The following is a 27,076-nucleotide window of genomic DNA, read 5'->3' as shown; positions in this document are numbered from 1 at the left end:
TTTATTGGGGGGGACGGGGGGTGGGGGAGGGGGGATCCAGTCCAGGTGTGCGGGGGAGGGGCCCAGGGGGGGTCCCAGTGATGGGGGAGGGGCCCAGGTGGGCTCCAGGTGTCCAAGGATGGTCCCAGGTGAGTCCCAGGAGCGGTTCCAGGTCTGCAGGTGGGTCCCAGGTGGGTCCCAGGTGGGTCCCAGGTATCTGAGGAGGGTCCTGGGTGGGTCCAGGTGGGTCCCAGCGATGGGGGGAGGGGCCCAGGTGAGCTCCAGGTGTCCAAGGAGGGTCCCAGGTGTCCCAGGGGGGTCCCAGGTGTTCCAGGTGAGCTCCAGGTGAGCTCCAGGTGTCCCAGGGGGGTCCTGAGTGGGTCCCAGGTGAGTCCCAGCAATGGGGGAGGGGCCCAGGTGAGCTCCAGGTGTTCAGGGAGGGTTCCAGGTGTTCCAGGTGAGCTCCAGGTGAGCTCCAGGTGTCCAAGGAGGGTCCCAGGTGTCCCAGAGGGGTCTCAGGTGAGCTCCAGGTGAGCTCCAGGTGTCCAGGGAGGGTTCCAGGGGGGTCCCAGGTGAGCTCCAGGTGAGCTCCAGGTGTCCAGGGAGGGTCCCAGGTGTCCAAGGAGGGTCCCAGGTGTCCCAGGGGGGTCCCAGGTGAGCTCCAGGTGTCCAGGGAGGGTCCCAGGTGTTCCAGGTGAGCTCCAGGTGAGCTCCAGGTGTTCAGGGAGGGTCCCAGGTGTCCCAGGGGGGTCTCAGGTGAGCTCCAGGTGAGCTCCAGGTGTTCCAGGTGAGCTCCAGGTGAGCTCCAGGTGTCCAGGGAGGGTCCCAGGTGTCCAGGGAGGGTCCCAGGTGTCCCAGGGGGGTCCCAGGGGGTCTCAGGTGAGCTCCAGGTGAGCTCCAGGTGTCTCAGTAGTAAAGTTCCCGATCCCACCAACCTCGGGGGGGAGAGAACCCAGACAGGTGAGGGTGGGGCAGCCCCCAGGTACCCCTGGATGTGCCCCAGGTGTGTCCCCAGGTGTCCCCAGCTGTCCCCAGGTGAGCTCCAGGTGTCCCCGGGTGTGTCCCCAGCTCCCCCAGGTGTCCCCAGGTGTCCCCAGGTGATCTCCAGGTGTCCCCAGCTGTCCCCAGCCCCCCCCCAGGTGTGTCTAGGTGTATCTCAAGTATCCCCAGGTGTCCCCAGCTGTCCCCAGGTGTGTCCCCAGGTGTCCCCAGGTGTCCTCAGGTGTCCCCAGCTGTACCCCAGGTGTCCCCAGGTGTGTCCAGGTGTCCCCAGGTGTCCCCAGGTGTGCCCAGATGTCCCCAGGTGATCTCCAGGTGTCCCCAGCTCTCCCCAGCCCCCCCAGGTGTGTCTAGGTGTATCTCAAGTATCCCCAGGTGTCCCCAGCTGTCCCCAGGTGTGTTTTTGATGTCCCCAGGTGTCCCCAGGTGCCCCCAGACCTGTCCCCAGGTGTCCCCAGGTGTGCCCAGATGTCCGCAGGTGATCTCCAGGTGTCCCCAGCTCTCCCCAGCCCCCCCAGGTGTCCCCAGGTGTGTTTTTGATGTCCCCAGCTGTCCCCAAGTGTATCCCCAGGGATCCCCAGGTGTCCCCAGGTGTGTCACTCACTGCCTGGGTGTCCCCAGGTGTGTTCCCCAGCCCCCCCCAGGTGCATTCAGGTGTCCCCAGGTGTCCCCAGGTGTCCCCAGGTGTGCCCAGGTGTCCCCAGGTGTGCCAGGTGTCCCCAGGTGTGCCCAGGTGTCCCCAGGTCTGTCCCCAGGTGTCCCCAGCTGTCCCCAGCCCCCCCAGGTGTGCCCAGGTGTGTTTTTGATGTCCCCAGGTGTCCCCAAGTGTATCCCCAGGGATCCCCAGGTGTCCCCAGGTGTCCGCAGGTGTGTCCCCAGGTGTGTCCAGGTGTCCCCAGCTGTCCCCAGCTGTCCCCAGGTGTCCCCAGGTGTCCCCAGGTGTCCCAGGTGTGCCCAGGTGTGTCCAGGTGTGCCCAGGTGTCCCCAGCCCCCCCAGGTGTTCCAGGTGTGCCCAGGTGTGTCACTCACTGCCCGAGTGTCCCCAGGTGTGTTCCCCAGCCCCCCAGGTGCGTTCAGGTGTCCCCAGCCCCCCCAGGTGTGCCCAGGTGTCCCCAGGTGTCCCCAGGTGTGCCCAGGTGTGTTTTTGATGTCCCCAGCCCCCCCAGGTGTCCCCAGGTGTGTCCCCAGGTGTCCCCAGGTGTGCCCAGGTGTGCCCAGGTGTGTCACTCACTGCCCGGGTGTCTCCGCACTCCGAGTTTCCGGATCTCGTCGTAGATGAGGATGAGGAGCCCGAAGGGCATCGGCACCAACCACCACTGGAACCTGGGCGGGGCCAACACCTGCTCAGGTGTGCCCAGGTGTGCCCAGGTGTGCCCAGGTGTGCCCAGGTGTGCCCAGGTGTGCCCTGGGTGTGTTTCAGGGACTCCCCAGGTGTATTTTGGGCTCCCCAGGTGTGTTTCAGGGTCCCCAGGTGCATTTTGGTTCCCCCAGGTGTATTTTGGGGTCCCCAGGTGTATTTTGGGGCTCTCCAGGTGTATTTTAGGGCTCCCCAGGTGTATTTTTGTGGCTCCCCAGGTGTATTTTAGGGTTCTCCAGGTGTATTTTAGGGCTCCCCAGGTGTGTCTCAGGGTCCCCAGGTGCATTTTGGTTCCCCCAGGTATATTTTGGGGTCCCCAGGTGTATTTTAGGGTTCTCCAGCTGTATTTTTTGCCCCCCCAGGTGTGTTTCGGGGTGCCCAGGTGTGTTTTTGGGGTTCCCAGGTGTGTTTTGGGCTCCCCAGGTGTGTTTTTGCCCCCCCAGGTGTGTTTGGGGTGCCCAGGTGTATTTTAGGGCTCCCCAGGTGTATTTTAGGGCTCCCCAGGTGTATTTTGGGCTCCCCAGGTGTGTTTCGGGGTTCCCCAGGTGTGTTTCGGGGTTCCCCAGGTGTGTTTTTGCCCCCCCAGGTGTGTTTGGGGTGCCCAGGTGTATTTTAGGGCTCCCCAGGTGTATTTTAGGGCTCTCCAGGTGTGTTTCGGGGTCCCCAGGTGTGTTTCGGGGTCCCCAGGTGTGTTTGGGGTGCCCAGGTGCGCTCACCTGATGGGCATGAAGTTGAAGATGTTGGGCATCCCCGGGCAGTAGCAGAGGAAGCAGCCGATGCACACCTGGAACACGATGGCGACCACCAGGGTGCGGTTCCTGAAACACACCTGAGTGTCACCTGAGATACACCTGAGTGTCACCTGTGTCACCTGTGATAACACCTGTGATAACACCTGGAACACCTGTGATATCATTTATAACACCTGGAACACGATGGCGACCACCAGGGTGCGGTTCCTGAAACACACCTGAGTGTCACCTGTGCCACCTGTGACACCTGTGACACCTGTGATAACACCTGGAACACCTGTGACACCTGTGTCACCTGACACCTGAGATAACACCTGTGATATCATTTATAACACCTGGAACACGATGGCGACCACCAGGGTGCGGTTCCTGTTGGGTACACCTGAATTACACCTGTGACACCTGTATTACCTGTTACCTGTGTCACCTATGTCACCTGTGACACCTGTGATAACACCTGTGATAACACCTGTGACACCTGTGATAACACCTGTGATATCATTTATAACACCTGGAACACGATGGCGACCACCAGGGTGCGGTTCCTGTTGGGTACACCTGAATTACACCTGTGACACCTGTATTACCTGTTACCTGTGTCACCTGTGTCACCTGACACCTCTGATAACACCTGGAACAGCTGTGACACCTGTGATAACACCTGTGATATCATTTATAACACCTGGAACACGATGGCGACCACCAGGGTGCGGTTCCTGTTGGATACACCTGAATTACACCTGTGACACCTGTGATAACACCTGTGACCTGTACAACTGTACCTGTACAAGCGTTCCCTGTGTTGCCTGACACCTGTGATAGCACCTGTGTTATCTGTACAACCCGTAACAGGTGTATCACACCTGTCCCCAGGTGTCCCCAGGTGTCCCCAGGTGTGTCACACCTGTCCCCAGGTGTCCCCAGGTGTGCCACACCTGTCCAGGTGTGTCACATCTGTCCCCAGGTGTACCCAAACACCCCCCAGGTGCATCACACCTGTCCCCAGGTGTACCCAGGTGTGTCCAGGTGTACCTGAAGGGTCCCTGCTGGAACAGGGAGAGCCGTCGCGTTTTCCGGATCAGCACGTCGGCGATCTGACACATCTCGATGCTGATGAAGAACACGGTGTAACAGGTGTACTGCTGGTACCTGCGCTGGGCAAAGGTCTGCAAAGACAGGTGAGAACAGGTAAGCTCAGGTGTGTACAGGTGTGTCTGTGTGTGTACAGGTGTGTACAGGTGTGTACAGGTATATACAGGTGTTCACAGGTGTTCACAGGTGTGTACAGGTGTGCACTCACCCATTCCTGTCCATAACTGTCCTGCAGGTCCTGCAGGTGCGCTCAGGAGAGCACAGGTGTGTGTACAGGTGAACATACAGGTATATACAGGTATATACAGGTGTGTACAGGTGTGTACAGGTGTGTACAGGTGTGTACAGGTGTGTACAGGTGTATTTACCCACCCATTCCTGTCCATAACTGTCCTGCAGGTCCTGCAGGTGCGCTCAGGAGAGCACAGGTGTGTGTACAGGTGTATACAGGTATATACAGGTGAATATACAGGTGTGTACAGGTGTGTACAGGTGTTCACAGGTGTGTCCAGGTGTATTTACCCATTCCTGTCCATAGCTGTCCTGCAGGTCCTGCAGGTGCGCTCAGGAGAGCACAGGTGTGTGTACAGGTGAGCACACACGTGAGTACACAGGACAGTACAGGTGTGTACAGGTGTGTACAGGTGTGTACAGGTGTGCACAGGTAAACACTCACCCATTCCTGGCCGTAGCTGTCCTGCAGGTCCTGCAGGTGCGCTCAGGAGAGCACAGGTGCGTGTACAGGTGAACATACAGGTATATACAGGTGTGTACAGGTGTGTACAGGTGTGTACAGGTGTGTACAGGTGTGCACTCACCCATTCCTGCCCGTAGCTGTCCTGCAGGTCCTGCAGGTGCGCTCAGGAGAGCACAGGTGTGTGTACAGGTGAATATACGGGTATATACAGGTATATACAGGTGTATACAGGTGTTCACAGGTATATACAGGTGTGTACAGGTGTGTACAGGTGTGTACAGGTGTTCACTCACCCATTCCTGTCCGTAGCTGTCCTGCAGGTCCTGCAGGTGCGCTCAGGAGAGCACAGGTGTGTGTACAGGTGAACATACAGGTGAATATACAGGTGTGTACAGGTATATACAGGTATATACAGGTGTGTACAGGTGTGTACAGGTGTATTTACCCATTCCTGTCCATAACTGTCCTGCAGGTCCTGCAGGTGCGCTCAGGAGAGCACAGGTGTGTGTACAGGTGAATATACAGGTATATACAGGTATATACAGGTATATACAGGTATGTACAGGTGTGTACAGGTGTGTACAGGTGTGTACAGGTGTATTTACCCATTCCTGCCCGTAGCTGTCCTGCAGGTCCTGCAGGTGCGCTCAGGAGAGCACAGGTGTGTGTACAGGTGAACATACAGGTGAACATACAGGTGAACATACAGGTATATACAGGTATATACAGGCGTGTACAGGTGTTCACAGGTGTGTACAGGTGTGTCCAGGTGTATTTACCCACTCCTGTCCGTAACTGTCCTGCAGGTCCTGCAGGTGCGCGTCCTCCCAGCGCGGGCGCAGCCCCAGCACCAGCAGCGGCCACCAACCCTCCTGAGCCATGGCCACGAAATAATCGGTGAAACCCGCGAAGGACTGGATCGCACCTGCGGACAGGTGAGAACAGGTGAGACAGGTGAGACAGGTGAGACAGGTGAGAACAATAGGTGAGACAGGTGAGACAGGTGAGAACAGGTGAGAACAGGACTGGATCGCACCTGGGCACAGGTGAGAACAACAGGTGAGACAGGTGAGACAGGTGAGACAGGTGAGAACAGGACTGGATCGCACCTGGGCACAGGTGAGAACAACAGGTGAGACAGGTGAGACAGGTGAGACAGGTGAGAGAGGTGAGGGACTGGATCACACCTGGGCACAGGTGAGACAGGTGAGACAGGTGAGAACAGGTGAGAACAGGTGAGACAGGACTGGATCGCACCTGCGGACAGGTGAGAACAACAGGTGAGACAGGTGAGACAGGTGAGACAGGTGAGAACAGGACTGGATCGCACCTGGGGACAGGTGAGACAGGTGACAGAACAGGTGACAGAACAGGTGACAGAACAGGTGACAGAACAGGTGAGATACAGGTGAGGTACAGGTAAGGACAGGTGAGACCTCAGACATCAGGTGTTGGGACAGTCAGGTGTGTGCACACACAGGTAACCCCAAACCCAGGTGACCCCAGGTGACCCCAGGTGACCCCAGGTGACCCCAGGTGAGCTCACCTGTCCCTCACCTGTGCACACCTGTCCCTCACCTATCTGGAAGTAGGAATATGCCACCAGGTGACCCCAGGTGACCCCAGGTGACCCCAGGTGACCCCAGGTGACCCCAGGTGTGCACACCTGTCCAGGTGTGAGCTCACCTGTCCCACACCTGTCCCTCACCTATCTGGAAGTAGGAGTACGCCGCCAGGTGACCCCAGGTGAGCCCAGGTAAGCTCACCTGTCCCACACCTGTCCCACACCTGTCCCTCACCTGTCCCTCACCTGTCCCTCACCTGTCCAGGTGAGCACACCTGTCCCTCACCTATCTGGAAGTAGGAATACGCCGCCAGGTGACCCCAGGTGACCCCAGGTGTGCACACCTGTCCAGGTGTGAGCTCACCTGTGCACACCTGTGCTCACCTATCTGGAAGTAGGAGTACGCCCCCAGGTGACCCCAGGTGAGCCCAGGTGAGCCCAGGTGAGCTCACCTGTCCCTCACCTATCTGGAAGTAGGAGTACGCCGCCAGGTGACCCCAGGTGACCCCAGGTGAGCTCACCTGTCCCACACCTGTCCCTCACCTATCTGGAAGTAGGAGTACACCCCCAGGTGAGCCCAGGTGAGCTCACCTGTGCACACCTGTCCCTCACCTATCTGGAAGTAGGAGTACACCCCCAGGTGACCCCAGGTGACCCCAGGTGAGCCCAGGTGAGCTCACCTGTGCACACCTGTCCCTCACCTATCTGGAAGTAGGAGTACGCCGCCAGGGGCTCGTTGACCAATCGGTCGCGCCGGGGGTTGCGCGGTTTCAGGTGCATGATGTCACTCTCGGCGCGCTCGTACGCCAGCGACACCGACGGGAACTGCGGCACAGGTGAGACCAACAGGTGAGGCCAACAGGTGAGAACAGGAGAGGGGCGGGGCCAGCCGGGACCACGCCCACGCACCTGAGGGACCCCCGAAACCCACCTGGGGGAGCCTGAAATTGGGGTTTGGGGGGTTCAGGTGAGCCCCAGGTGAGTCCCAGGTGTGCCCAGGTGTGCCCAGGTGTCCCCAGGTGTCCCCAGATGTCCCCAGGTGAGTCCAGGTGTCCCCAGGTGTCCCCAGGTGTCCCCAGGTGTTCCCAGGGGAGTCCCAGGTGTCCCCAGGTGCCCCCAGGTGTCCCCAGGGGAGTCCCAGGTGTCCCCAGGTGTGTCCCAGGTGTCCCCAGCTGTCCCCAGGTGTCCCCAGCTGTCCCCAGATGTCCCCAGGTGTGCCCAGGTGTCCCCAGGTGTGCCCAGGTGTCCCCAGGTGTGCCCAGGTGCCCCCCGGTGTCCCCAGGTGTATCCCAGGTGTGCCCAGGTGTGCCCAGGTGCGCTCACGATGTCGGTGCAGAGCTCGATGAAGAGGATGGTGATGCAGCCCAGGGGGAGGGGCACGCTGGCCGTGATGTAGATCAGGTACGGCGTCAGTTCCGGAATGTTCTTGGTCAAGGTGTAGGCGATGGATTTCTTCAGGTTGTCAAAAATCAGCCGGCCTGGGGGGGGGGGGGGGGAGGGGCCAGGTGAGCCCAGGTGAGCCCAGGTGAGCCCAGGTGTGTCCCCAGGTGTGTCCCCAGGTGTGTCCAGGTGTGTCCCCAGGTGTGTCCCCAGGTGTCCCCAGGTGTCCCCAGGTGTGTCCCCAGGTGTCCCCAGGTGTCCCCAGGTGTATCCAGGTGTGTCCCCAGGTGTGTCACTCACCTTGCTCCACGCCGGTGACGATAGAAGCGAAGTTGTCGTCCAGCAGGATCATGTCGGCCGCGTTCCCCCAGGTGTGTCCCCATGTCCCCAGGTGTGTTTTTGATGTCCCCAGGTGTCCCCAGGTGTGTCCCCAGGTGTGTCCAGGTGTGTCACTCACCTTGCTCCACCCCGGTGACAATAGAAGCGAAGTTGTCGTCCAGCAGGATCATGTCGGCCCCGTTCCCCCAGGTGTGTCCCCATGTCCCCAGGTGTCCCCAGGTGTGTCCAGGTGTGTCCCCAGGTGTCCCCAGGTGTGTCCCCAGGTGTGTTTTTGATGTCCCCAGGTGTGTCCAGGTGTGTCACTCACCTTGCTCCACCCCGGTGACGATGGAGGCGAAGTTGTCGTCCAACAGGATCATGTCGGCCGCGTTCTTGGCGGCGTCGGAGCCGGCGATGCCCATGGCCACCCCGATGTCGGCTTTCTTCAGCGCCGGGGAGTCGTTGACGCCGTCACCTGTCACCGCCACGATGGCGCCCTGGGGACACCGGGGACACCGGGGGGGTTGGGGACACCGGGGACATCAAGGACATCGGGTTTGGGGACACCTGGTGTTGGTTTTGGGGGGATTTTGGGGGGATTTTGGGGGTTTTACAGGGGTTGGAGTCGTTGATGCCGTCACCTGTCACCGCCACGATGGCGCCCTGGGGACATTGGGGACATTGGGGACATTGGGGACATTGGGGGTTGGGTTTGGGGGAGATTTTGGGGGGATTTTGGGGGGTTTTGGGGGGATTTTGGGGGGTTTTACGGGGGGTTGGAGTCGTTGACGCCGTCACCTGTCACCGCCACGATGGCGCCCTGGGGACACCGGGGGGGGGTTGGGGACATTGGGGACATCGGGGACATCAAGGACATGGGGTTTGGGGACACTGGGGGTTGGTTTGGGGGGGATTTTAGGGGGTTTTGGGGGGTTTTGGGGGATTTTGGGGGGTTTTGGGGGGGTTTTGGGGGGGTTGGAGTCGTTGACACCGTCACCTGTCACCGCCACGATGGCGCCCTGGGGACACCGGGGGGACACTGGGGACATTGGGGACATTGGGGACATTGGGGACATCGGGTTTGGGGACACTGGGGGTTGGTTTGGGGGGGTTTTGGGGGGATTTGGGGGGTTTTGGGGGGGTTTTGGGGGGGTTGGAGTCGTTGACACCGTCACCTGTCACCGCCACGATGGCGCCCTGGGGACACCGAGGGGATTGGGGACATTGGGGACACCGGGGACATCAGGGGTTGGGTTGGGGACACTGGGGGGGTTGGCTTTGGGGGGTTTTGGGGGGCTCTGGGGACACTTGGGACATTGGGGACACCGGGGGTTGGTTTTGGGGGACATTTGGGGAAGTTTGGGGACATTTGAGACCTTGGGGTCGTTTGCGGTGTCGGAAACACCGGGGACAATGGAGACACCCCCAATCCCCCAATCCCTCCGTGTCCCCAAACCCCTCCCCCGGTGTCCCCAGACCCCCCCTGATGTCCCCAGACCCCCCCTGATGTCCCCAGACCCCCCCAGACCCCCCCAGACCCCCCCAATGTCCCCAGACCCCCCCGATGTCCCCCCGTGTCCCCACCAGGCGCTGGCAGCTCTCCACGATCACCAATTTCTGCTGCGGCGACGTCCGAGCGAAAACCATCTCGGGGTGGGTGCGGAGCAGCTCCTCCAACGTCCCCGGGGCCATCGAGGCCAGCTCGGTCCCTGTCACCACCCTGGCCCTCGCCTGTCTGCCAGAGAACACACCTGGGTACACCTGGGGACACCTGGGGACACCTGGACACACCTGGACACACCTGGACACACCCACAGCCACACCCACAGCAGCTCCTCCAACGTCCCCGGGGCCATCGAGGCCAGCTCGGTCCCTGTCACCACCCTGGCCCTCGCCTGTCTGCCAAAAAACACACCTGGGTACACCTGGATACACCTGAGATACACCTGGATACACCTGGACACACCCACAGCAGCTCCTCCAACGTCCCCGGGGCCATCGAGGCCAGCTCGGTCCCCATCACCACCCGGGCCCTCGCCTGTCTGCCAAAAAACACACCTGAGCACACCTGGGGACACCTGAGATACACCTGAGATACACCTGGGGACACCTGAGATACACCTGAGTGCACCTGGATACACCTGGATACACCTGGATACACCTGGGGACACCTGGATACACCTGGGGACACCTGAGACACACCTGGGACACACCTGGGGACACCTGAGATACACCTGGACACACCTGGATACACCTGGGGACACCTGGGACACACCTGGGAACACCTGGTGACACCTGGACACACCTGGATACACCTGGGGACACCTGGGGACACCTGAGCACACCTGGGGCACACCTGGGGACACCTGAGTGCACCTGGGACAAACCTGGGGACACCTGGGGACACCCGGACACACCTGGACACACCTGGGGACACCTGGGGACACCTGGGGACACACCTGGGGACACCTGGGGACACCTGGCCACCCCTGGTGCCACCTGTGCCCCTCGCGGGGCCTCACCTGGGGTCCACCTGCTCCAGGGGCAGGCGCAGGCGCGCGGCGACGTCCTCGGGGGTCTCGGAGCCCTCGGAGATGATCCCGACCGCGGCCGCGATGGCCTTGGCCGTGATGGGGTGGTCACCTGTCACCATGATCACCTGTGGGGACACACCTGGGGTCACCTGGGGACACCTGGGGTCACCTGGGGACACACCTGAGTCACCTGGGGGGGTCACCTGTCACCATGATCACCTGTGGGGACACACCTGGGTCACCTGGGGACACACCTGGGGGGGTCACCTGTCACCATGATCACCTGTGGGGACACACCTGGGTCACCTGGGGGGGTCACCTGTCACCATGATCACCTGTGGGGACACACCTGAGTCACCTGGGGACACATCTGGGGACACCTGGGGGTCACTTGGGGTCACCTGGGGACACCTGGAGGGGTCACCTGTCACCATGATCACCTGGGGCTCACCTGGGGCTCACCTGACTCACCTGTCCCACCCGTGGGCTCACCCCCCAAATGTCCCCAGTGTCCATCTGTCCATCTGTCCTCACCCGTATCCCGGCTGTCCCCAGTGATGTCCCCATGTCCCCAATGTCCCCAGTGATGTCCCCAGTGATGTCCCCAGTGATGTCCCCAATGTCCCCAGTGTCCCCAGTGTCCATCTGTCCATCCTCACCCGTATCCTGGCTGTCCCCAGTGATGTCCCCAATGTCCCCAATGATGTCCCCAGTGTCCATCTGTCCATCTGTCCATCCTCACCCGTATCCTGGCTGTCCCCAGTGATGTCCCCAATGTCCCCAATGTCCATCTGTCCATCTGTCCGTCCTCACCCGTATCCCGGCTGTCCCCAGTGTCCCCAATGATGTCCCCAGTGTCCATCTGTCCATCTGTCCATCCTCACCCGTATCCCGGCTGTCCCCAGTGTCCCCAATGATGTCCCCAGTGTCCCCAGTGTCCCCAATGTCCATCTGTCCGTCTGTCCATCCTCACCCGTATCCCGGCTGTCCCCAATGTCCCCAGTGTCCATCTGTCCATCCTCACCCGTATCCCAGCTGTCCCCAGTGTCCCCAGTGTCCCCAATGTCCCCGTGTCCATCTGTCCTCACCCGTATCCCGGCTGTCCCCAGTGATGTCCCCAATGTCCCCAATGTCCATCTGTCCATCCTCACCCGTATCCCGGCTGTCCCCAGTGATGTCCCCAATGTCCCCAATGTCCCCAGTGTCCGTCTGTCCATCTGTCCATCTGTCCATCCTCACCCGTATCCCGGCTGTCCCCAATGTCCCCAATGTCCATCTGTCCTCACCCGTATCCCGGCTGTCCCCAGTGATGTCCCCAGTGTCCCCAGTGTCCCCAGTGTCCATCTGTCCATCTGTCCATCCTCACCCGTATCCCGGCTGTCCGGCACTTGCGCACGGCCTGGGGGACGGTGGCCCTGGGGGGGTCGATGAGGGACACGAGCCCCGCGAAGCAGAGCCCGGTGGCCACTTCGGCCAGGGCCGAGGGGTCAGTGTCCGGTGGGACGGTGTCCGGGGGCAGCCAGCGGGCACTGAAACCTGGGGGGGACATTGGGGACATTGGGGACATCACAGGGGTCAGTGGGGTCACTGGGGTCATTATTGGGGTCACTGTTGGGGTCAGTGGGGTCACTGGGGTCACTGTTGGGGTCACTGGGGTCATTATTGGGGTCATTATTGGGGTCACTGGGGACACTGGGGTCACTGGGGGTCATTACTGGGGTCACAGGGGTCACTGGGGTCACTGTTGGGGTCACTGGGGTCATTATTGGGGTCACTGGGGTCATTGTTGGGGTCACTGGGGTCACTGGGGTCATTACTGGGGTCATTGTTGGGGTCACCGAGGGGATTTGGGACATTTGGGGACCTTGGGGGGGGTCGTTAGTGGGGGATGGGCGGAGGGGCTCACTCACCCTTTCCCCTCCCCCCACACCCCAGCCCCTCCCCCACCCACCACAACCCCTCCCCCACCCACCACAACCCCTCCCCCACCCACCACAACCCCTCCCCCACCCACCCAGCCCCTCCCCCATCCCTTCCAACCCCTCCCCCTCACTCCCACCCCCTCCCCCACCCCCCAGCCCCTCCCCCACCCACCCCACCCCCTCCCCCACCCCCCAGCCCCTCCCCCACTCACCGAGCACCCTCTCGCCCCTCCCCCCCAGCTCCGCGTACGCCTCCTCCAGGCTCCGCCTCCATTGGGGGTCCAGGGGCTGCTCCTCCCCCCCCCGCAGGTACCCCCGGCACCGCTCCAGGACCCGCTCGGGGGCGCCCTTGAGCACCAGGAGCTGCCGCCCGCCCGCCTCGTGCACCGACACCTGCACAGGTGAGAGACAGGTACAGCTGGAGTACACCTGGAGTACACCTGATGCACCTGGAGTACACCTGGAGTATCCCTGATACACCTGGAGTACACCTGGAGTATCCCTGATACACCTGGAGTACACCTGGAGCACACCCAGCCCCACCCTTGAGCACCAGGAGCTGCCGCCCGCCCGCCTCGTGCACCGACACCTGCACAGGTGAGAGACAGGTACACCTGGGTACACCTGGAGTACACCGGGAGTACACCTGGAGTATCCCTGATACACCTGGGTACACCTGGAGTACACCTGGAGTACACCTGGAGTACACCCAGCCCCGCCCTTGAGCACCAGGAGCTGCCGCCCACCCGCCTCGTGCACCGACACCTGCACAGGTGAGACATGGACAGGTGAGTCACACCTGGAGTACACCTGGAGTACACCTGATACACCTGGAGTATCCCTGATACACCTGGAGTACACCAGGAGTGCACCTGATACACCTGGAGTACACCTGGAGTCCCACCTCACCTGTCCAGGTGTTCTCTCACCTCTTCAGGTGTCTCTCACCTGTCCAGGTGTTCTCTCTCACCTGTCTCACCTCTCCAGGTGTTCCCTCACCTGTCCAGGTGTTCCCTCACCTCTCCAGGTGTTCTCTCACCTGTCCAGGTGTTCTCCCCCAGCTGTCTCACCTCTCCAGGTGTTCTCTCACCTGTCCAGGTGTTCCCCTTCACCTCTCCAGGTGTTCTGTCTCACCTGTCCAGGTGTCTCTCACCTGTCCAGGTGTTCTCTCACCTCTCCAGGTGTTCTGTCTCACCTGTCCAGGTGTTCTCTCACCTCTCCAGGTGTCTCTCACCTGTCCAGGTGTTCTCTCACCTGTCCAGGTGTTCTCTCACCTCTCCAGGTGTTCCCTCACCTCTCCAGGTGTTCTCTCACCTCTCCAGGTGTTCTGTTTCACCTCTCCAGGTGTTCTCTCACCTCTCCAGGTGTTGTTTCTCACCTCTCTCACCTCTCCAGGTGTTCTCTCACCTCTCCAGGTGTTCCCCCTCACCTGTCCAGGTGTTCTCTCACCTCTCCAGGTGTTGTTCCTCACCTGTCTCACCTGTCCAGGTGTTGTTCCTCACCTGTCTCACCTCTCCAGGTGTTGTCTCTCACCTGTCTCACCTTTCCAGGTGTTGTCTCTCACCTCTCCAGGTGTTGTCTCTCACCTGTCTCACCTGTCCAGGTGTTCCCCCACCTGTCCAGGTGTTGTTCCTCACCTGTCTCACCTCTCCAGGTGTTCTCTCTCACCTGTCTCACCTCTCCAGGTGTTCCCTCACCTCTCCAGGTGTTCTGTTTCACCTCTCCAGGTGTTCTCTCACCTGTCCAGGTGTTGTTTCTCACCTCTCCAGGTGTTCCCCCACCTGTCCAGGTGTTGTTTCTCACCTGGAATTTGTTGGTGGAGTTGAACGGGAGCTCCACGATTTTCGGGCAGCGCCCCCTGGCGGCCGCCACCGGCCCTGACGTCACTTCCGCGAACTTGAGCAGCGCCGTCTCCGAGGCGTCACCGATGACGTCACGCTAAGGGGGCGGGGCCGCCGTCAGGACACGCTCACCTCCCCTCCCAGTTCAAACCAGTAACGAGAAACCCGAACCAGTAACCTCAAACCAGTTCAAACCAGTTCAAACCAGTTCAAACCAGTTCAAACCAGTAACCCCAAACCCCAAACCAGTTCAAACCAGTTCAAATCAGTCCAAATCAGTTCAAACCAGTCCAAACCAGTAACCAAAACCCCAACCCAGTAACCAAAACCACAAACCAGTTCAAACCAGTTCAAACCAGTTCAAACCAGTTCAAACCAGTCCCTCCCAGTAACCCCAAACCAGTAACCCCGAACCCCAAACCAGTTCAAACCAGTTCAAACCAGTTCAAACCAGTAACCGAAACCACAGACCAGTAACCTCAAACCCCAAACCAGTTCAAACCAGTTCAAACCAGTTCAAAGCAGTAACTGAAAACCCAAACCAGTAACCAAAACAACAAACCAGTTCAAACCAGTTAAAATCAGTCCAAATCAGTTCAAACCAGTTCAAACCAGTAACGAAAACCACAAACCAGTAACCTCAAACCCCAAACCAGTTCAAACCAGTACAATCCAGTAACCAAATCCACAAACCAGTTCAAAGCAGTTCAAACCAGTTCAAACCAGTAACCAAAACCCCAAACCAGTAACCAAAACCACAAACCAGTTCAAACCAGTCCCTCCCAGTTCCTCCCAGTTCCCTCCCAGTTCCCTCCCAGTTCATCCCAGTCCCTCCCAGTTTGGTCCCAGTTTGGTCCCAGTTTGGTCCCAGTCCATCCCAGTCCATCCCAGTCCATCCCAGTTCCCTCCCAGTCCATCCCAGTCCATCCCAGTCGGTCCCAGCCCCCTCCCAGTCCATCCCAGTCCCTCCCAGTCCCTCCCAGTTCATCCCAGTTTGGTCCCAGTCCATCCCAGTCCCTCCCAATCCCCTCCCAGTCCCTCCCAGTCCCTCCCAGTCCCTCCCAGTCTGTCCCAGTCCCACCTGTGCCACAGGTACGCTGTCCTGGCCGGGTTTGAACTGGGCGCGGTTGCAGAGTGTGATCACCTGGCTGAGCAGAGCCCAGGAGGGTGAGGATTGGTCAAAGCTCTCACCTGGGGGGAGGGGACAGGTGTGGGACAGGGGACAGGGGACAGGTGACAGGTGACAGGTGTGTGACAGGTGTGACAGGTGACAGGTGACAGGTGACAGGTGACAGGTGTGTGACAGGTGTGTGACAGGTGGGTGACAGGCGTGGGACAGGTGTGTACAGGTGTGTCCCCAGGCGTGGGACAGGCGTGTGACAGGTGTGTGACAGGGGACAGGTGAGTGACAGGTGGGTGACAGGTGTGGGACAGGTGTGTCCATGTGTGTGACAGGTGTGTGACAGGTGTGTGACAGGTGACAGGTGTGTGACAGGTGTGTCCAGGTGTGTCCCAGGTGTGTCCCAGGTGTGTCCAGGTGTGTGACAGGTGTGTGACAGGTGTGTGACAGGTGTGTCCAGGTGTATTTTGGCTGTCCCCAGGTGTGTTCCAGGTGTCCCCAGGTGTCCCCAGGTGTGTCCAGGTGTGTTTTGGTGTCCCCAGGTGTCCCCAGGTGTCCCCAGGTGTGTTCTGGGTGTTCCCAGCTGTCCCCAGGTGTCCCCAGGTGTCCCCAGGTGTGTTCCAGGTGTATTTTGGCTGTCCCCAGGTGTCCCCAGGTGTGTTCCAGGTGTGTTTTGGTGTCCCCAGGTGTGTTCTGGGTGTCCCCAGGTGTCCCCAGGTGTGTCCCCAGGTGTCCCCGTGTGTCCCCCTCACCTGACTGGTCCTCGGTGGTGTCGGCCGCGTGCACCTGTCCGTCGAACCACAGGTGAGCCACGGTCATGCGGTTCTGGGTGTCCCCAGGTGTGTCCCAGGTGTCCCCAGGTGTCCCCAGGTGTGTCCAGGTGTGTTCTGGGTGTCCCCAGGTGTCCCCAGGTGTGTTCTGGGTGTCCCCAGGTGTCCCCAGGTGTGTTTTGGCTGTCCCAGGTGTCCCCAGGTGTGTCCAGGTGTGTCCCCAGGTGTCCCCAGGTGTGTTTTGGTGTCCCCAGGTGTCCCCAGATGTGTCCAGGTGTGTCCCCATGTTCTCCCCCCTCACCTGACTGGTCCTCGGTGGTGTCGGCCGTGTGCACCTGTCCGTCGAACCACAGGTGTGCCACGGTCATGCGGTTCTGGGTGAGGGTCCCGGTCTTGTCGGAGCAGATGACGGAGGTGGAGCCCAGGGTCTCCACGGCCTCCAGGTTCTTCACCACGCAGTTCCTGCGCGCCAGGCGCTTGGCCGTCAGCGACAGGCACACCTGGGCAGGTGAGAGCACACCTGGCTGGGTCACGGCACACCTGGACAGGTGAGGGGTGCTCACCTGGGCCCCCCCCCGGGTGGGGCTGGGAGCTCCTGAGGAGCTCGGAGCTTCCAGAACTTTTGGTAGGACCCAGAAAAACCTCAAGGGTTCCTCACTCCAGGTGTGCCCAGGTGTGTCCAGGTGTGCCCAGGTGTGCCCAGGTGAGCTCCACCTGTCCCTCTGACCTCTCCCACTGTGCTGGGACCCCATAAGGACCTCAGAACCCCCAGAACCTTTGGTAGAACCCATAAACACCTCAAGAGTTCCTCACTTCCCACACCCAACCCATCACCCCCAGGTGTGTCCAGGTGTCCCCAGGTGTCCCCAGGTGTGCCCAGGTGAGCTCCACCTGTCCCTCGGACCCTCCACACTGCACTGGGACCCCATAATGACCTCAGAACCTTTGGTAGAACCCATAAACACCTCAAGGGTTCCTCACTCCCAGGTGTGCCCCGGTGTGCCCAGGTGTCCCCAGGTGTGTCCAGGTGCGCCCAGGTGAGCTCCACCTGTCCCTCTGACCTCTCCCACTGTGCTGGGACCCCATAACGACCTCAGAACCTTTGGTAGAACCCAGAAACACCTCAAGGGTTCCTCACTCCCTACACCCAACCCATCACCCCCAGGTGCACCCAGGTGTCCCCAGGTGTGCCCAGGTGTGCCCAGGTGAGCTCCACCTGTCCCTCTGACCCTCCACACTGCACCAGGACCCCGTAATGACCTCAGAACCTTTGGTAGAACCCATAAACACCTCAAGGGTTCCTCACTCCCAGTTGCCCCCAGGTGTCCCCAGGTGTGTCCAGGTGTGCCCAGGTGTGCCCAGGTGAGCTCCACCTGTTCTTCTGACCCTCCACACTGCGTTGGGACCCCATAACGACCTCGGAACCTTTGGTAGAACCCATAAACACCTCAAGAGTTCCTCACTCCCTACACCCAACCCATCACCCCCAGGTGTGTCCAGGTGTGCCCAGGTGAGCTCAGGTGAGCTCCACCTGTCCCTCTGACCCTCCACACTGCGTTGGGACCCCATAATGACCTCAGAACCTTTGGTAGAACCCATAAACACCTCAAGAGTTCCTCACTCCCCACACCCAACCCATCACCCCCAGGTGTGCCCAGGTGTGTCCAGGTGTGTCCAGGTGTGCCCAGGTGTGCCCAGGTGGTCTCACCTGTCCCTCTGACCCTCCACACTGCACTGGGACCCCATAACGACCTCAGAACCTTTGGTAGAACCCATAAACACCTCAAGAGTTCCTCACTCCCTACACCCAACCCATCACCCCCAGTTGTCCCCAGGTGTCCCCAGGTGTGCCCAGGTGGCCGTACCGTGACGGTGGCCAGCAGCCCCTCGGGCACGTAGGCCACCACGATGGCCATGAAGAAGACGACGGCGCGCAGCAGGGGGTATCCGATCAGCATGGCCACCACGAAGAAGGTGCCGCCGAAGAGCACGGCCAGCCCGGCGATGATGTCCACGAAGTGCTCGATCTCCACCGCGATCGGCGTCTTCTCGTTCTCCACACCTGACGCCAGGCTGGCGATGCGGCCGATCACCGTGCGGTCACCTGTGCTGATCACCAGGCCCGTGGCCGTACCTGGGGACAGGTGAGAGGGACACAGGTGACCTCAGGTGTGACCCAAGTGACCCAGATGTGACCCAGGTGTCCCCCCAGGCCAGGCTGGCGATGCGGCCGATCACCGTGCGGTCACCTGTGCTGATCACCAGACCTGTGGCTGTACCTGGGGACAGGTGAGAGGGGTTCAGGTGTGACACAGGTAACCCCAGGTGTGACCCAGGTGTGTCCAGGTGTGTCCAGGTGTGTCCAGGTGTGACCCAGGTGTGTCCAGGTGTGTCCAGGTGTGACCCAGGTGTGTCCCCAGGTGAGTTTTGGTGTCCCCAGGTGTGACACAGGTGACCCCAGGTGTCCCCAGGTGTGTCCCAGGTGTCTACAGGTGTGTTCCAGGTGTGTTCTAGACTGGGTTCCAGGTGTCCCCAGGTGTGTTCTGGGTGTCCCCAGGTGTCCCCAGGTGTGTTTTTGATGTCCCCAGGTGTCCCCAGGTGTCCCAGGTGTCCCCAGGTGTGTCCAGGTGTGTTTTTGATGTCCCCAGGTGTCCCAGGTGTCCCCAGGTGTGTTCTGGGTGTCCCCAGGTGTCCCCAGGTGTCTCCAGGTGTCCCCAGGTGTCCCCAGGTGTGTTTTTGATGTCCCCAGGTGTCTACAGGTGTGTTCCAGGTGTCCCCAGGTGTCCCAGGTGTCCCAGGTGTCCCCAGGTGTCCCCAGGTGTCCCCAGGTGTCCCAGGTGTCCCAGGTGTCCCCAGGTGTCCCCAGGTGTGTCCCCAGGTGTCCCAGGTGTCCCCAGGTGTCCCCAGGTGTGTTTTTGATATCCCCAGGTGTCCGCAGGTGTCCCAGGTGTCCCCAGGTGTGTCCCAGGTGTCCCCAGGTGTGTCCCAGGTGTCCCCAGGTGTGTTTTTGATGTCCCCAGGTGTCCCAGGTGTCCCAGGTGTCCCCAGGTGTCCCAGGTGTGCTCACCCTCCAGGCACATGGTGGAGAAGAAGGCGATGTTGCGGCTCTCCAGGTGAGACTCGTGGCTGCACTCAGGTGAGCGCGGCTGCGGCTCCGACTCCCCGGTCAGCGAGGAATTGTCCACCTGGGCCAGGTACAGCCCACACCTGAGCATCCAGGTGTGCCCAGCTGTGTCCAGCTGTGTCCAGGTGTGCCCAGGTGTGCCCAGATGTGTCCCCAGGTGCCCCCAGGTGTCCCCAGGTGTGCCCAGGTGTGTGCCCAGGTGTATGCCCAGGTGTGCCCAGGTGTGTCCAGGTGTGCCCAGGTGTGTCCCAGCTGTCCCCAGGTGTGTTCCAGGTGTGTGCCCAGGTGTGTCCAGCTGTGTCCCCAGGTGTGTCCAGGTGCGTCTAGGTGTGTCCCCAGGTGTGTCCTCAGGTGTGTCCCAGGTGTCCCCAGGTGTGTTTTGATGCCCCCGAGGTGTCCCCAGCTCTCCCCAGGTGTCCCCAGGTGTGTCCCCAGGTGTCCCAACTGTGTTTTATCCCCCCCAGGTGTGTTCCAGGTGTGCCCAGGTGTGTCCAGGTGTGTTTTTATCCCCCCCAGGTGTGTCCCCAGGTGTGTTTCCTGCCCCCCAGGTGTGTCCCAGCTGTCCCCAGGTGTCCCCAGGTGTCCCCAGGTGTGTTTCCTGCCCCCCAGGTGTGCCCAGGTGTGTTTTTTTGCCCCCCAGCTTTCCCCAGGTGTGTTTTATCCCCCCCAGGTGTGCTCCAGGTGTGCCCAGGTGTGCCCAGGTGTGTCCCAGCTATCCCCAGGTGTGCTCCAGGTGTGCCCAGGTGCGCTCACCTTGCAGCCCTGCGCCGCCAGGATCCGGATGTCGGCCGGGACTCGATCTCCACCTTTGATCTCCACCAGGTCCCCCAGGACGAGCTCGGCCGCGTTCACCTGCAGGGTCTGCCCCGCCCGGATCACCGTGGCTTGCTGCACAGGTGAGGGCAGGTGAGAGCAGGTGAGACACCAGGTGAGACACCAGGTGAGACCACAGGTGATATCCCAGGTGAGACACCAGGTGAGACCCCAGGTGAGACACCAGGTGAGACACCAGGTGACACCACAGGTGTGCCCAGGTGTGCACAGGTGAGACACCAGGTGTGCACAGGTGACACCACAGGTATGCCCAGATAACCCCCAGCTGTCCCCAGGTGTGTCCAGGTGAGCTCAGGTGTCCCCAGGTGAGCTCAGGTGAGACACCAGGTGACACCACAGCTGAGCACAGGTGTCCCCAGGTGTGCCCAGGTGTGTCCAGGTGAGCACAGGTGAGCACAGGTGAGACCCCAGGTGTGCACAGGTGTGCCCAGATAAACTCCAGGTGTGCCCAGGTGTCCCCAGGTGTGATTTTCTCTCCCCCCAGGTGTCCCCAGCTCCCCCCAGGTGTCCCCCGGTGTCCCCAGCTGTCCCCAGGTAACCCCAGATGTGTCCCCAGGTGTGTTTTTTACGTCCCCAGGTGTCCCAGGTGTGTCCCCAGGTGTCCCAGGTGTGTCCCCAGGTGTCCTCAGGTGTCCCCAGCTCCCCCCAGGTGTCCCCAGGTGTGTTTTTGCTGTCCCAGGTGTCCCAGGTGTCCCCAGGTGTCCCCAGGTGTCCCAGGTGTGTCCCCAGGTGTCCCCAGGTGTGTTTTTTCTGTCCCCAGGTGTGTCCCAGGTGTGTTTTTGCTGTCCCCAGGTGTCCCGGGTGTGTCCCCAGGTGTCCCCAGGTGTCCCAGGTGTCCCCAGGTGTGTTTTTTCTGTCCCAGGTGTCCCCAGGTGTGTCCCCAGGTGTCCCAGGTGTGTTTTTTCTGTCCCCAGGTGTCCCAGGTGTGTTTTTGCTGTCCCCAGGTGTGTCCCAGGTGCGCTCACCTGCGGCACCAGGTTGCGGAAGCTGGCGATGATGTTGGTGCTCTTGAACTCCTGGTAGTACCCGAAGCACCCGGTGACGACCACGACGGCGATGAGAGCCACGGCCAGGTACAGCTGCAGGTGAGGCCAGGTGAGAGCGGGGCTGGGCCCCCAGGTGTGCCCAGGTGTGCCCAGATGTGCCCCAGGTGTGCTACAGGTGTGCTACAGGTGTGTCCAGGTGTGCCCCAGGTGTGTCCAGGTGTGTCCCAGGTGTGCCCAGGTGTGTCCCAGGTGTGCTACAGGTGTGCCCAGGTGTGTTACAGGTGTGCCCAGATGTGTCCAGGTGTACCCCAGGTGTGTTACAGGTATCTCAGGTGTGTCCAGGTGTACTCACATTGTCGGAGCTGCCCGGGTCACCCTCTCCCCGCTGGACACCGTAGGCGGTCAGGCAGATGAGCCCAGCCAGGTGACCCCAGGTGTGTTACAGGTACCCCAGGTGTATCCAGGTGTACCCCAGGTGTGTTACAGGTATCTCAGGTGTACCCCAGGTGTGTTACAGGTACCCCAGGTGTGTCCAGGTGTATCTCAGGTGTGTCCAGGTGTACTCACGTTGTCCGAGCTGCCCCGGTCACCCTCTCCCCGCTGGACGCCGTAGGCGGTCAGGCAGATGAGCCCAGCCAGGTGACCCCAGGTGTGTTATAACTGACCCCAGGTGTGTTATAACTGCCCCCAGGTGTGTCCAGGTGTACCCCAGGTATGTCCAGGTGTGTTACAGGTGTGTTACAGGTACCCCAGGTGTACTCACGTTGTCCGAGCTGCCCCGGTCACCCTCTCCCCGCTGGACACCGTAGGCGGTCAGGCAGATGAGCCCAGCCAGGTGACCCCAGGTGTGTTATAACTGCCCCCAGGTGTGTCCACATGTGTCCAGGTGTGTTACAGGTGTGTTACAGGTGTGTTACAGGTGTCCAGGTGTACTCACATTGTCGGAGCTGCCCCGGTCACCCTCTCCCCGCTGGACGCCGTAGGCGGTCAGGCAGATGACCGCTGCCACCCACATCAGGCACTGCAGGCCCCCGGCCAGCTGCCGGCCAAAGCGCGCCCAGCCCGGCGTCCCCCGCGGCGGCCGCAGCTCGTTCCGGCCGTCCCTGAGGAGCCGCTCGGCCGCCGCCGCCTCGGACAGACCCTGGGGACAGGAAATGGTCATTGGGGTCACTCAGGGGTCATTGGGGTCACTCAGGGGTCACTCAGGGGTCAGGGGTCACTCAGGGGTCAGCGGTGGCCGCAGCTCGTTCCGGCCGTCCCTGAGGAGCCGCTCGGCCGCCGCCGCCTCGGACAGACCCTGGGGACAGGAAATGGTCATTGGGGTCACTCAGGGGTCACTCAGGGGTCAGGGGTCAGCAGTGGCCGCAGCTCGTTCCGGCCGTCCCTGAGGAGCCGCTCGGCCGCCGCCGACTCGGACAGACCCTGGGGACAGGAAATGGTCACTCAGGGGTCACTCAGGGGTCACTCAGGGTCATTGGGGTCACTCAGGGGTCACTCAGGGGTCATTGGGGTCACTCAGGGGTCACTCAGGGGTCACTCAGGGGTCATTGGGGTCACTCAGGGGTCATTGGGGTCACTCAGGGGTCACTCAGGGTCACTCAGGTCATTCAGGGGTCACTCGGGGTCACTCAGGGTCATTTGGGTCACTCAGGGGTCATTGGGGTCACTCAGGGGTCACTCAGGGGTCACTCAAGGGTCACTCAGGGGTCATTGGGGTCACTCAGGGTCACTCAGGGGTCACTCAGGGGTCATTGGGGTCACTCAGGGGTCACTCAGGGGTCAGCAGTGGCCGCAGCTCGTTCCGGCCGTCCCTGAGGAGCCGCTCGGCCGCTGCTGCCTCGGACAGACCCTGGGGACAGAGCAGGGGTCACTCAGGGGTCACTCAGGGGTCATTGGGGTCACTCAGGGGTCACTCAGGGGTCAGGGGTCACTCAGGGGTCACTCAGGGGTCAGGGGTCAGCGGTGGCCGCAGCTCGTTCCGGCCGTCCCTGAGGAGCCGCTCGGCCGCCGCCGCCTCGGACAGACCCTGGGGACAGGAAATGGTCACTCAGGGGTCAGGGGTCACTCAGGGGTCATTGGGGTCACTCAGGGGTCACTCAGGGGTCAGGGGTCAGTGGCGGCCGCAGCTCGTTCCGGCCGTCCCTGAGGAGCCGCTCGGCCGCCACCGCCTCGGACAGACCCTGGGGACAGAGCAGGGGTCACTCAGGGGTCACTCAGGGATCATTGGGGTCACTCAGGGGTCACTCAGGGGTCAGGGGTCACTCAGGGGTCAGGGGTCAGTGGCGGCCGCAGCTCGTTCCGGCCGTCCCTGAGGAGCCGCTCGGCCGCCGCCGCCTCGGACAGACCCTGGGGACAGGAAATGGTCACTCAGGGGTCATTGGGGTCACTCAGGGGTCACTCAGGGTCATTGGGGTCACTCAGGGGTCACTCAGGGGTCATTGGGGTCACTCAGGGGTCACTCAGGGGTCACTCAGGGGTCAGCAGTGGCCGCAGCTCGTTCCGGCCGTCCCTGAGGAGCCGCTCGGCCGCCGCCGCCTCGGACAGACCCTGGGGACAGGAAATGGTCACTCAGGGGTCACTCAGGGGTCATTGGGGTCACTCAGGGGTCACTCAGGGGTCACTCAGGGGTCATTGGGGTCACTCAGGGGTCACTCAGGGGTCATTCAGGGGTCACTCAGGGGTCACTCAGGGGTCACTCAGGGTCACTCAGGGGTCACTCAGGGTCACTCAGGGTCACTCAGGGGTCACTCGGGGGTCACTCAGGGGTCACTCAGGGGTCACTCAGGGGTCACTCAGGGGTCAGAGGTCACCGTGCTGGCGTTGGTGCTGTATTTCAGCTCCAGCTCCTTCACGTCCAGTTTGTGATCGTCCTGCGGGCACCAGTACGGACCAGTTTAAACCAGTACAAACCAGTACAGGCCAGTTTAAACCAGTATAAACCAGTACGGACCAGTTTAAACCAGTACAAACCAGTACGGACCAGTTTAAACCAGTATAAACCAGTATGGACCAGTATAAACCAGTTTAAACCAGTACAGCCACCCCAAGGACCCTCCCAGTGCTCCCAGTAACCCCAAACCAGTATAAACCAGTAACCCCCAACCCCCTCCCAGTCCATCCCAGTCCATCCCAGTCCCTCCCAGTTCATCCCAGTCCCTCCCAGTCCCTCCCAGTCCCCTCCCAGTTCCCTCCCAGTCTCCCCCAGTCCCTCCCAGTCCATCCCAGTCCCTCCCAGTCCATCCCAGTCCCTCCCAGTCCCTCCCAGTCCATCCCAGTCCCTCCCAGTCTCACCAGTTCCAGTTCCCGTTTCATCTCCTCCAGTCTCTCGCGTTTCTTGCGCCGCCCCCGCGCGGGGGGGGAGGGGCCGAGCTCGAACTTCTGAGGGGGGAGGGGTCAGAGGGGGGGTAGGGGTCCCTCTCTCCCTTCATCCTCCCTCCATCTCCCTCTCCATCCTCCTCCTCCTCCATCTCCCCTCTCCATCCTCCTCCTCCATCTCCCCTCTCCCTCCCTCCTCTGCCTCTCCTCATCTCCTCCCTCTCTCCCTTCATCTTCCTCCTCCTCCTCCTCCATCTCTCTTTGATCCTTCCCTCCCCTCCCCTTTCATTCCTCCCTCCTTGCTTCCATCTCCCCTCGATCTTCCTCCTCCATCTCCCCGCTCCTTCCCTCCTCCTCTGCCTCTCCTCATCTCCTCCCTCCATCTCCCCTCGATCCTCCTCCCTCTCTCCTTGATCCTCCCTCCTTCCATATCCCCTCTCCATCCTCCTCTCCCCTCTCTCATTTCCTCCCTCCCTCCCTCCTTCCTCCTCCCTCATTCCATCTCCCCTCAATCTCCTGTCCCTCTCCCCTCGATCCTCCCTCTCTCCTTCCATCTCCTCCCTCTCCCTTCATCCTCTCTCCTTCCTCTCCCCTCTCCATCCTCCTCTCCCTCTCTCCTTCCATCTCTCATTTCCTTCCTCCCTCTCTCTTTCATCCTCTTTTCCATCCATCTCCCCTCGATCCTCCCTCCCTCCTCCCCCTCTCCCCTCAATCCTCCTCTCTCCATCTCCTCCCTCTCTCTCTTCATCCTCCCTCCCTCCATCTCCCCTCTCCTCCATCCCTCTCCCATCTCTCCTCAATCCTCCCGTCCCTCTCTCCTTTCATTCCTCCCTCTCTCCTCTCCTCCCTCCCATCCCTCTCCCTCAATCCTCCTCCTCCATCTCCTCCCTCTCTCCCTTCATCCTCCCTCCCTCCTTCCATCTCTCTCATTTCCTCCCTCCCTCTCCCTCGATCCTCCCGTCCCTCTCTCCTTTCATTCCTCCCTCCCTGCTTCCCCCTCCCCTCGATCCTCCTCTCTCCATCTCCTCCCTCTCTCCCTTCATCCTCCCTCCCTCCCTCCCATCTCTCATTCCTCCCTCCCTCTCCCCTCGATCCTTCCTCCCTCTCTCCTTTCATTCCTCCCTCCCTCCATCCCTCTCCCCTCGATCCTCCCCTCTCCATCTCCTCCCTCTCTCCCTTCATCCTCCCTCCCCCTCTCCCATCTCTCCTCAATCCTCCTCCTCCTCCTCCATCTCTCTTTTCATTCCTCCCTCTCTCCTCCCTCCCTCCCTCTCCCCTCAATCCTCCTCCTCCATCTCCCCTCTCCCTCCATCTCCCCCCTCTCTCCATCCTCCTCTCCTCCCTCCCTCTCTCCTTCAATCCTCCTCCTCCATCTCCCTTCAATCCTCCCTCCCTCCCTCCTTCCCTCTCCCCTCTCCATCCTCCTCTCCCTCTCCCTCCCGTCCCTCTCCCCGCTCACCTCCATCCCCATCTCCGCTCTCTCCTGGTCTCTCCCAGTCTCTCCCAGTCCCTCCCAGTTCCCCCTTTTTAAACCCCCGCGGGAACCGCCCCAAGGTGACCCACCTGGGCACACCTGGGGAGGGGGAGGGGACAATGGGGGACACCTGGGGAGGGGACACCTGGGGACACCTGGGGGACACCTGAATGGGGGAGGGGAAGATGGGGAACACCTGTGGGCACCTGGAGGGGGGGAGGGGACACCTGGGGAGGGGGAGGGGACACCTGGGGACACCTGGGGGGCACCTGGGGAGGGGAGGGGACACCTGGGGACACCTGGGAGGGGGAGGGGACACCTGGGAGGGGGAGAGGGGACACCTGGGGGACACCTGAGGGGACAATGGGGACACCTGAATGCAGGGAGGGGGACACCTGGGGCACCTGGGGGACACCTGGGGAGGGGGAGGGGACACCTGGGGGACACCTGAAGGGGGGAGGGGACACCTGGGGACACCTGAGGGGGGGAGGGGACAATGGGGGACACCTGAATGGGGGGAGGGGACACCTGGGGACACCTGGGGAGGGGGAGGGGACACCTGGGGACACCTGGGGGACACCTGAGTGGGGGAGGGGACACCTGGGGGGACACCTGGAAGTGGGGGAGGGGAGGAACCATTTTTTATCCTTTTTATTTTTTTTTTGGATAAAGGCGGGAAAATTCGGGATTTCGCCCCTCCCCCCCCCTTTCCCCTCCCCCCTCCCCCTCCCCCCTCCCCCCCCCTTATCAACCCGGGGCTTATCGCGGTGGGGGAGGGGCGGCTCCTTTTGTGCCCCTGCTAATGATTAACACCTAATCGTTAATTAATTAATGATTAATTAGCGATTAATGAGGCGCTTATCGTCCAGATAAGGCGGGAAATTTGGGGGGGGGAGGAATTGGGAATTTTGGGGTAAAAATGGGAATTTTTGGGAAAAATGTGAATTTTGGGGGGAAAATTGGAGAATTCTGGGGGGAAAAATGGGAATTTTTGGGGTAAAAATGGGAATTTTTGGGG

General features: G+C 61.2%; 1 protein-coding gene and 1 long non-coding RNA gene across 6 annotated transcripts; one reads left to right on the top strand and one right to left on the bottom strand.

The window, feature by feature from the left end:
- The first annotated feature begins 14 nt into the window (after window positions 1-14).
- LOC131590164 (uncharacterized) lies at window positions 15-885 on the top strand. Of its 2 annotated transcripts, none has more exons than XR_009279997.1 (3): window positions 15-562; window positions 696-715; window positions 838-880. It is a non-coding gene; the product is annotated as an uncharacterized LOC131590164 (long non-coding RNA). The 2 variants fall into 2 exon arrangements; XR_009279996.1 differs by having other exon boundaries at window positions 16-573; window positions 665-715; window positions 838-885.
- On the bottom strand, window positions 811-26,107 carry ATP4A (ATPase H+/K+ transporting subunit alpha). 4 transcript variants are annotated; one of them, XM_058860053.1, is made up of 24 exons: window positions 26,044-26,107; window positions 24,561-24,647; window positions 24,080-24,139; window positions 22,207-22,410; window positions 21,249-21,362; window positions 20,203-20,337; window positions 19,393-19,510; window positions 18,575-18,604; window positions 18,191-18,429; window positions 16,627-16,825; window positions 15,517-15,626; window positions 14,398-14,532; window positions 12,807-12,987; window positions 12,039-12,208; window positions 10,661-10,797; window positions 9,723-9,873; window positions 8,467-8,635; window positions 7,764-7,918; window positions 7,142-7,265; window positions 5,656-5,801; window positions 4,120-4,253; window positions 3,052-3,153; window positions 2,210-2,301; window positions 811-914 (listed from the first exon to the last, which is right to left on the bottom strand). In XM_058860053.1, the coding sequence occupies exons 1-24, from the start codon at window positions 26,053-26,055 to the stop codon at window positions 886-888; spliced, it is 3,033 nt and encodes a 1,010-aa protein (XP_058716036.1). In that variant the 5' UTR covers window positions 26,056-26,107; the 3' UTR covers window positions 811-885. The 4 variants fall into 4 exon arrangements, with proteins under 4 accessions (XP_058716036.1, XP_058716035.1, XP_058716038.1 ...); XM_058860052.1 differs by lacking the exon at window positions 18,575-18,604 and having other exon boundaries at window positions 18,191-18,459; window positions 26,044-26,106; XM_058860055.1 differs by lacking the exons at window positions 12,039-12,208; window positions 12,807-12,987; window positions 18,575-18,604 and having other exon boundaries at window positions 18,191-18,459.
- Between the last annotated feature and the right edge of the window lie 969 nt (window positions 26,108-27,076).

This window comes from Poecile atricapillus, chromosome 32 (genome assembly GCF_030490865.1).
Source record: "Poecile atricapillus isolate bPoeAtr1 chromosome 32, bPoeAtr1.hap1, whole genome shotgun sequence".
NCBI classification, from domain to species: domain Eukaryota; kingdom Metazoa; phylum Chordata; class Aves; order Passeriformes; family Paridae; genus Poecile; species Poecile atricapillus.
This window is presented reverse-complemented; position numbering and strand designations above follow the sequence as displayed.

What these genes read in the sequence shown, in the direction of transcription:
- ATP4A (XM_058860053.1), bottom strand. An exon ending in TCCGCAACCTGGTGCCGCAG is followed by an intron (nt 20,338 to 21,248) that starts GTGAGCGCACCT and finishes TCACCTGTGCAG; the next exon opens with CAAGCCACGGTGATCCGGGC. An exon ending in ACTCCACCAACAAATTCCAG is followed by an intron (nt 12,988 to 14,397) that starts GTGAGAAACAAC and finishes TCACCTGTGCAG; the next exon opens with GTGTCGGTGCACGAGGCGGG.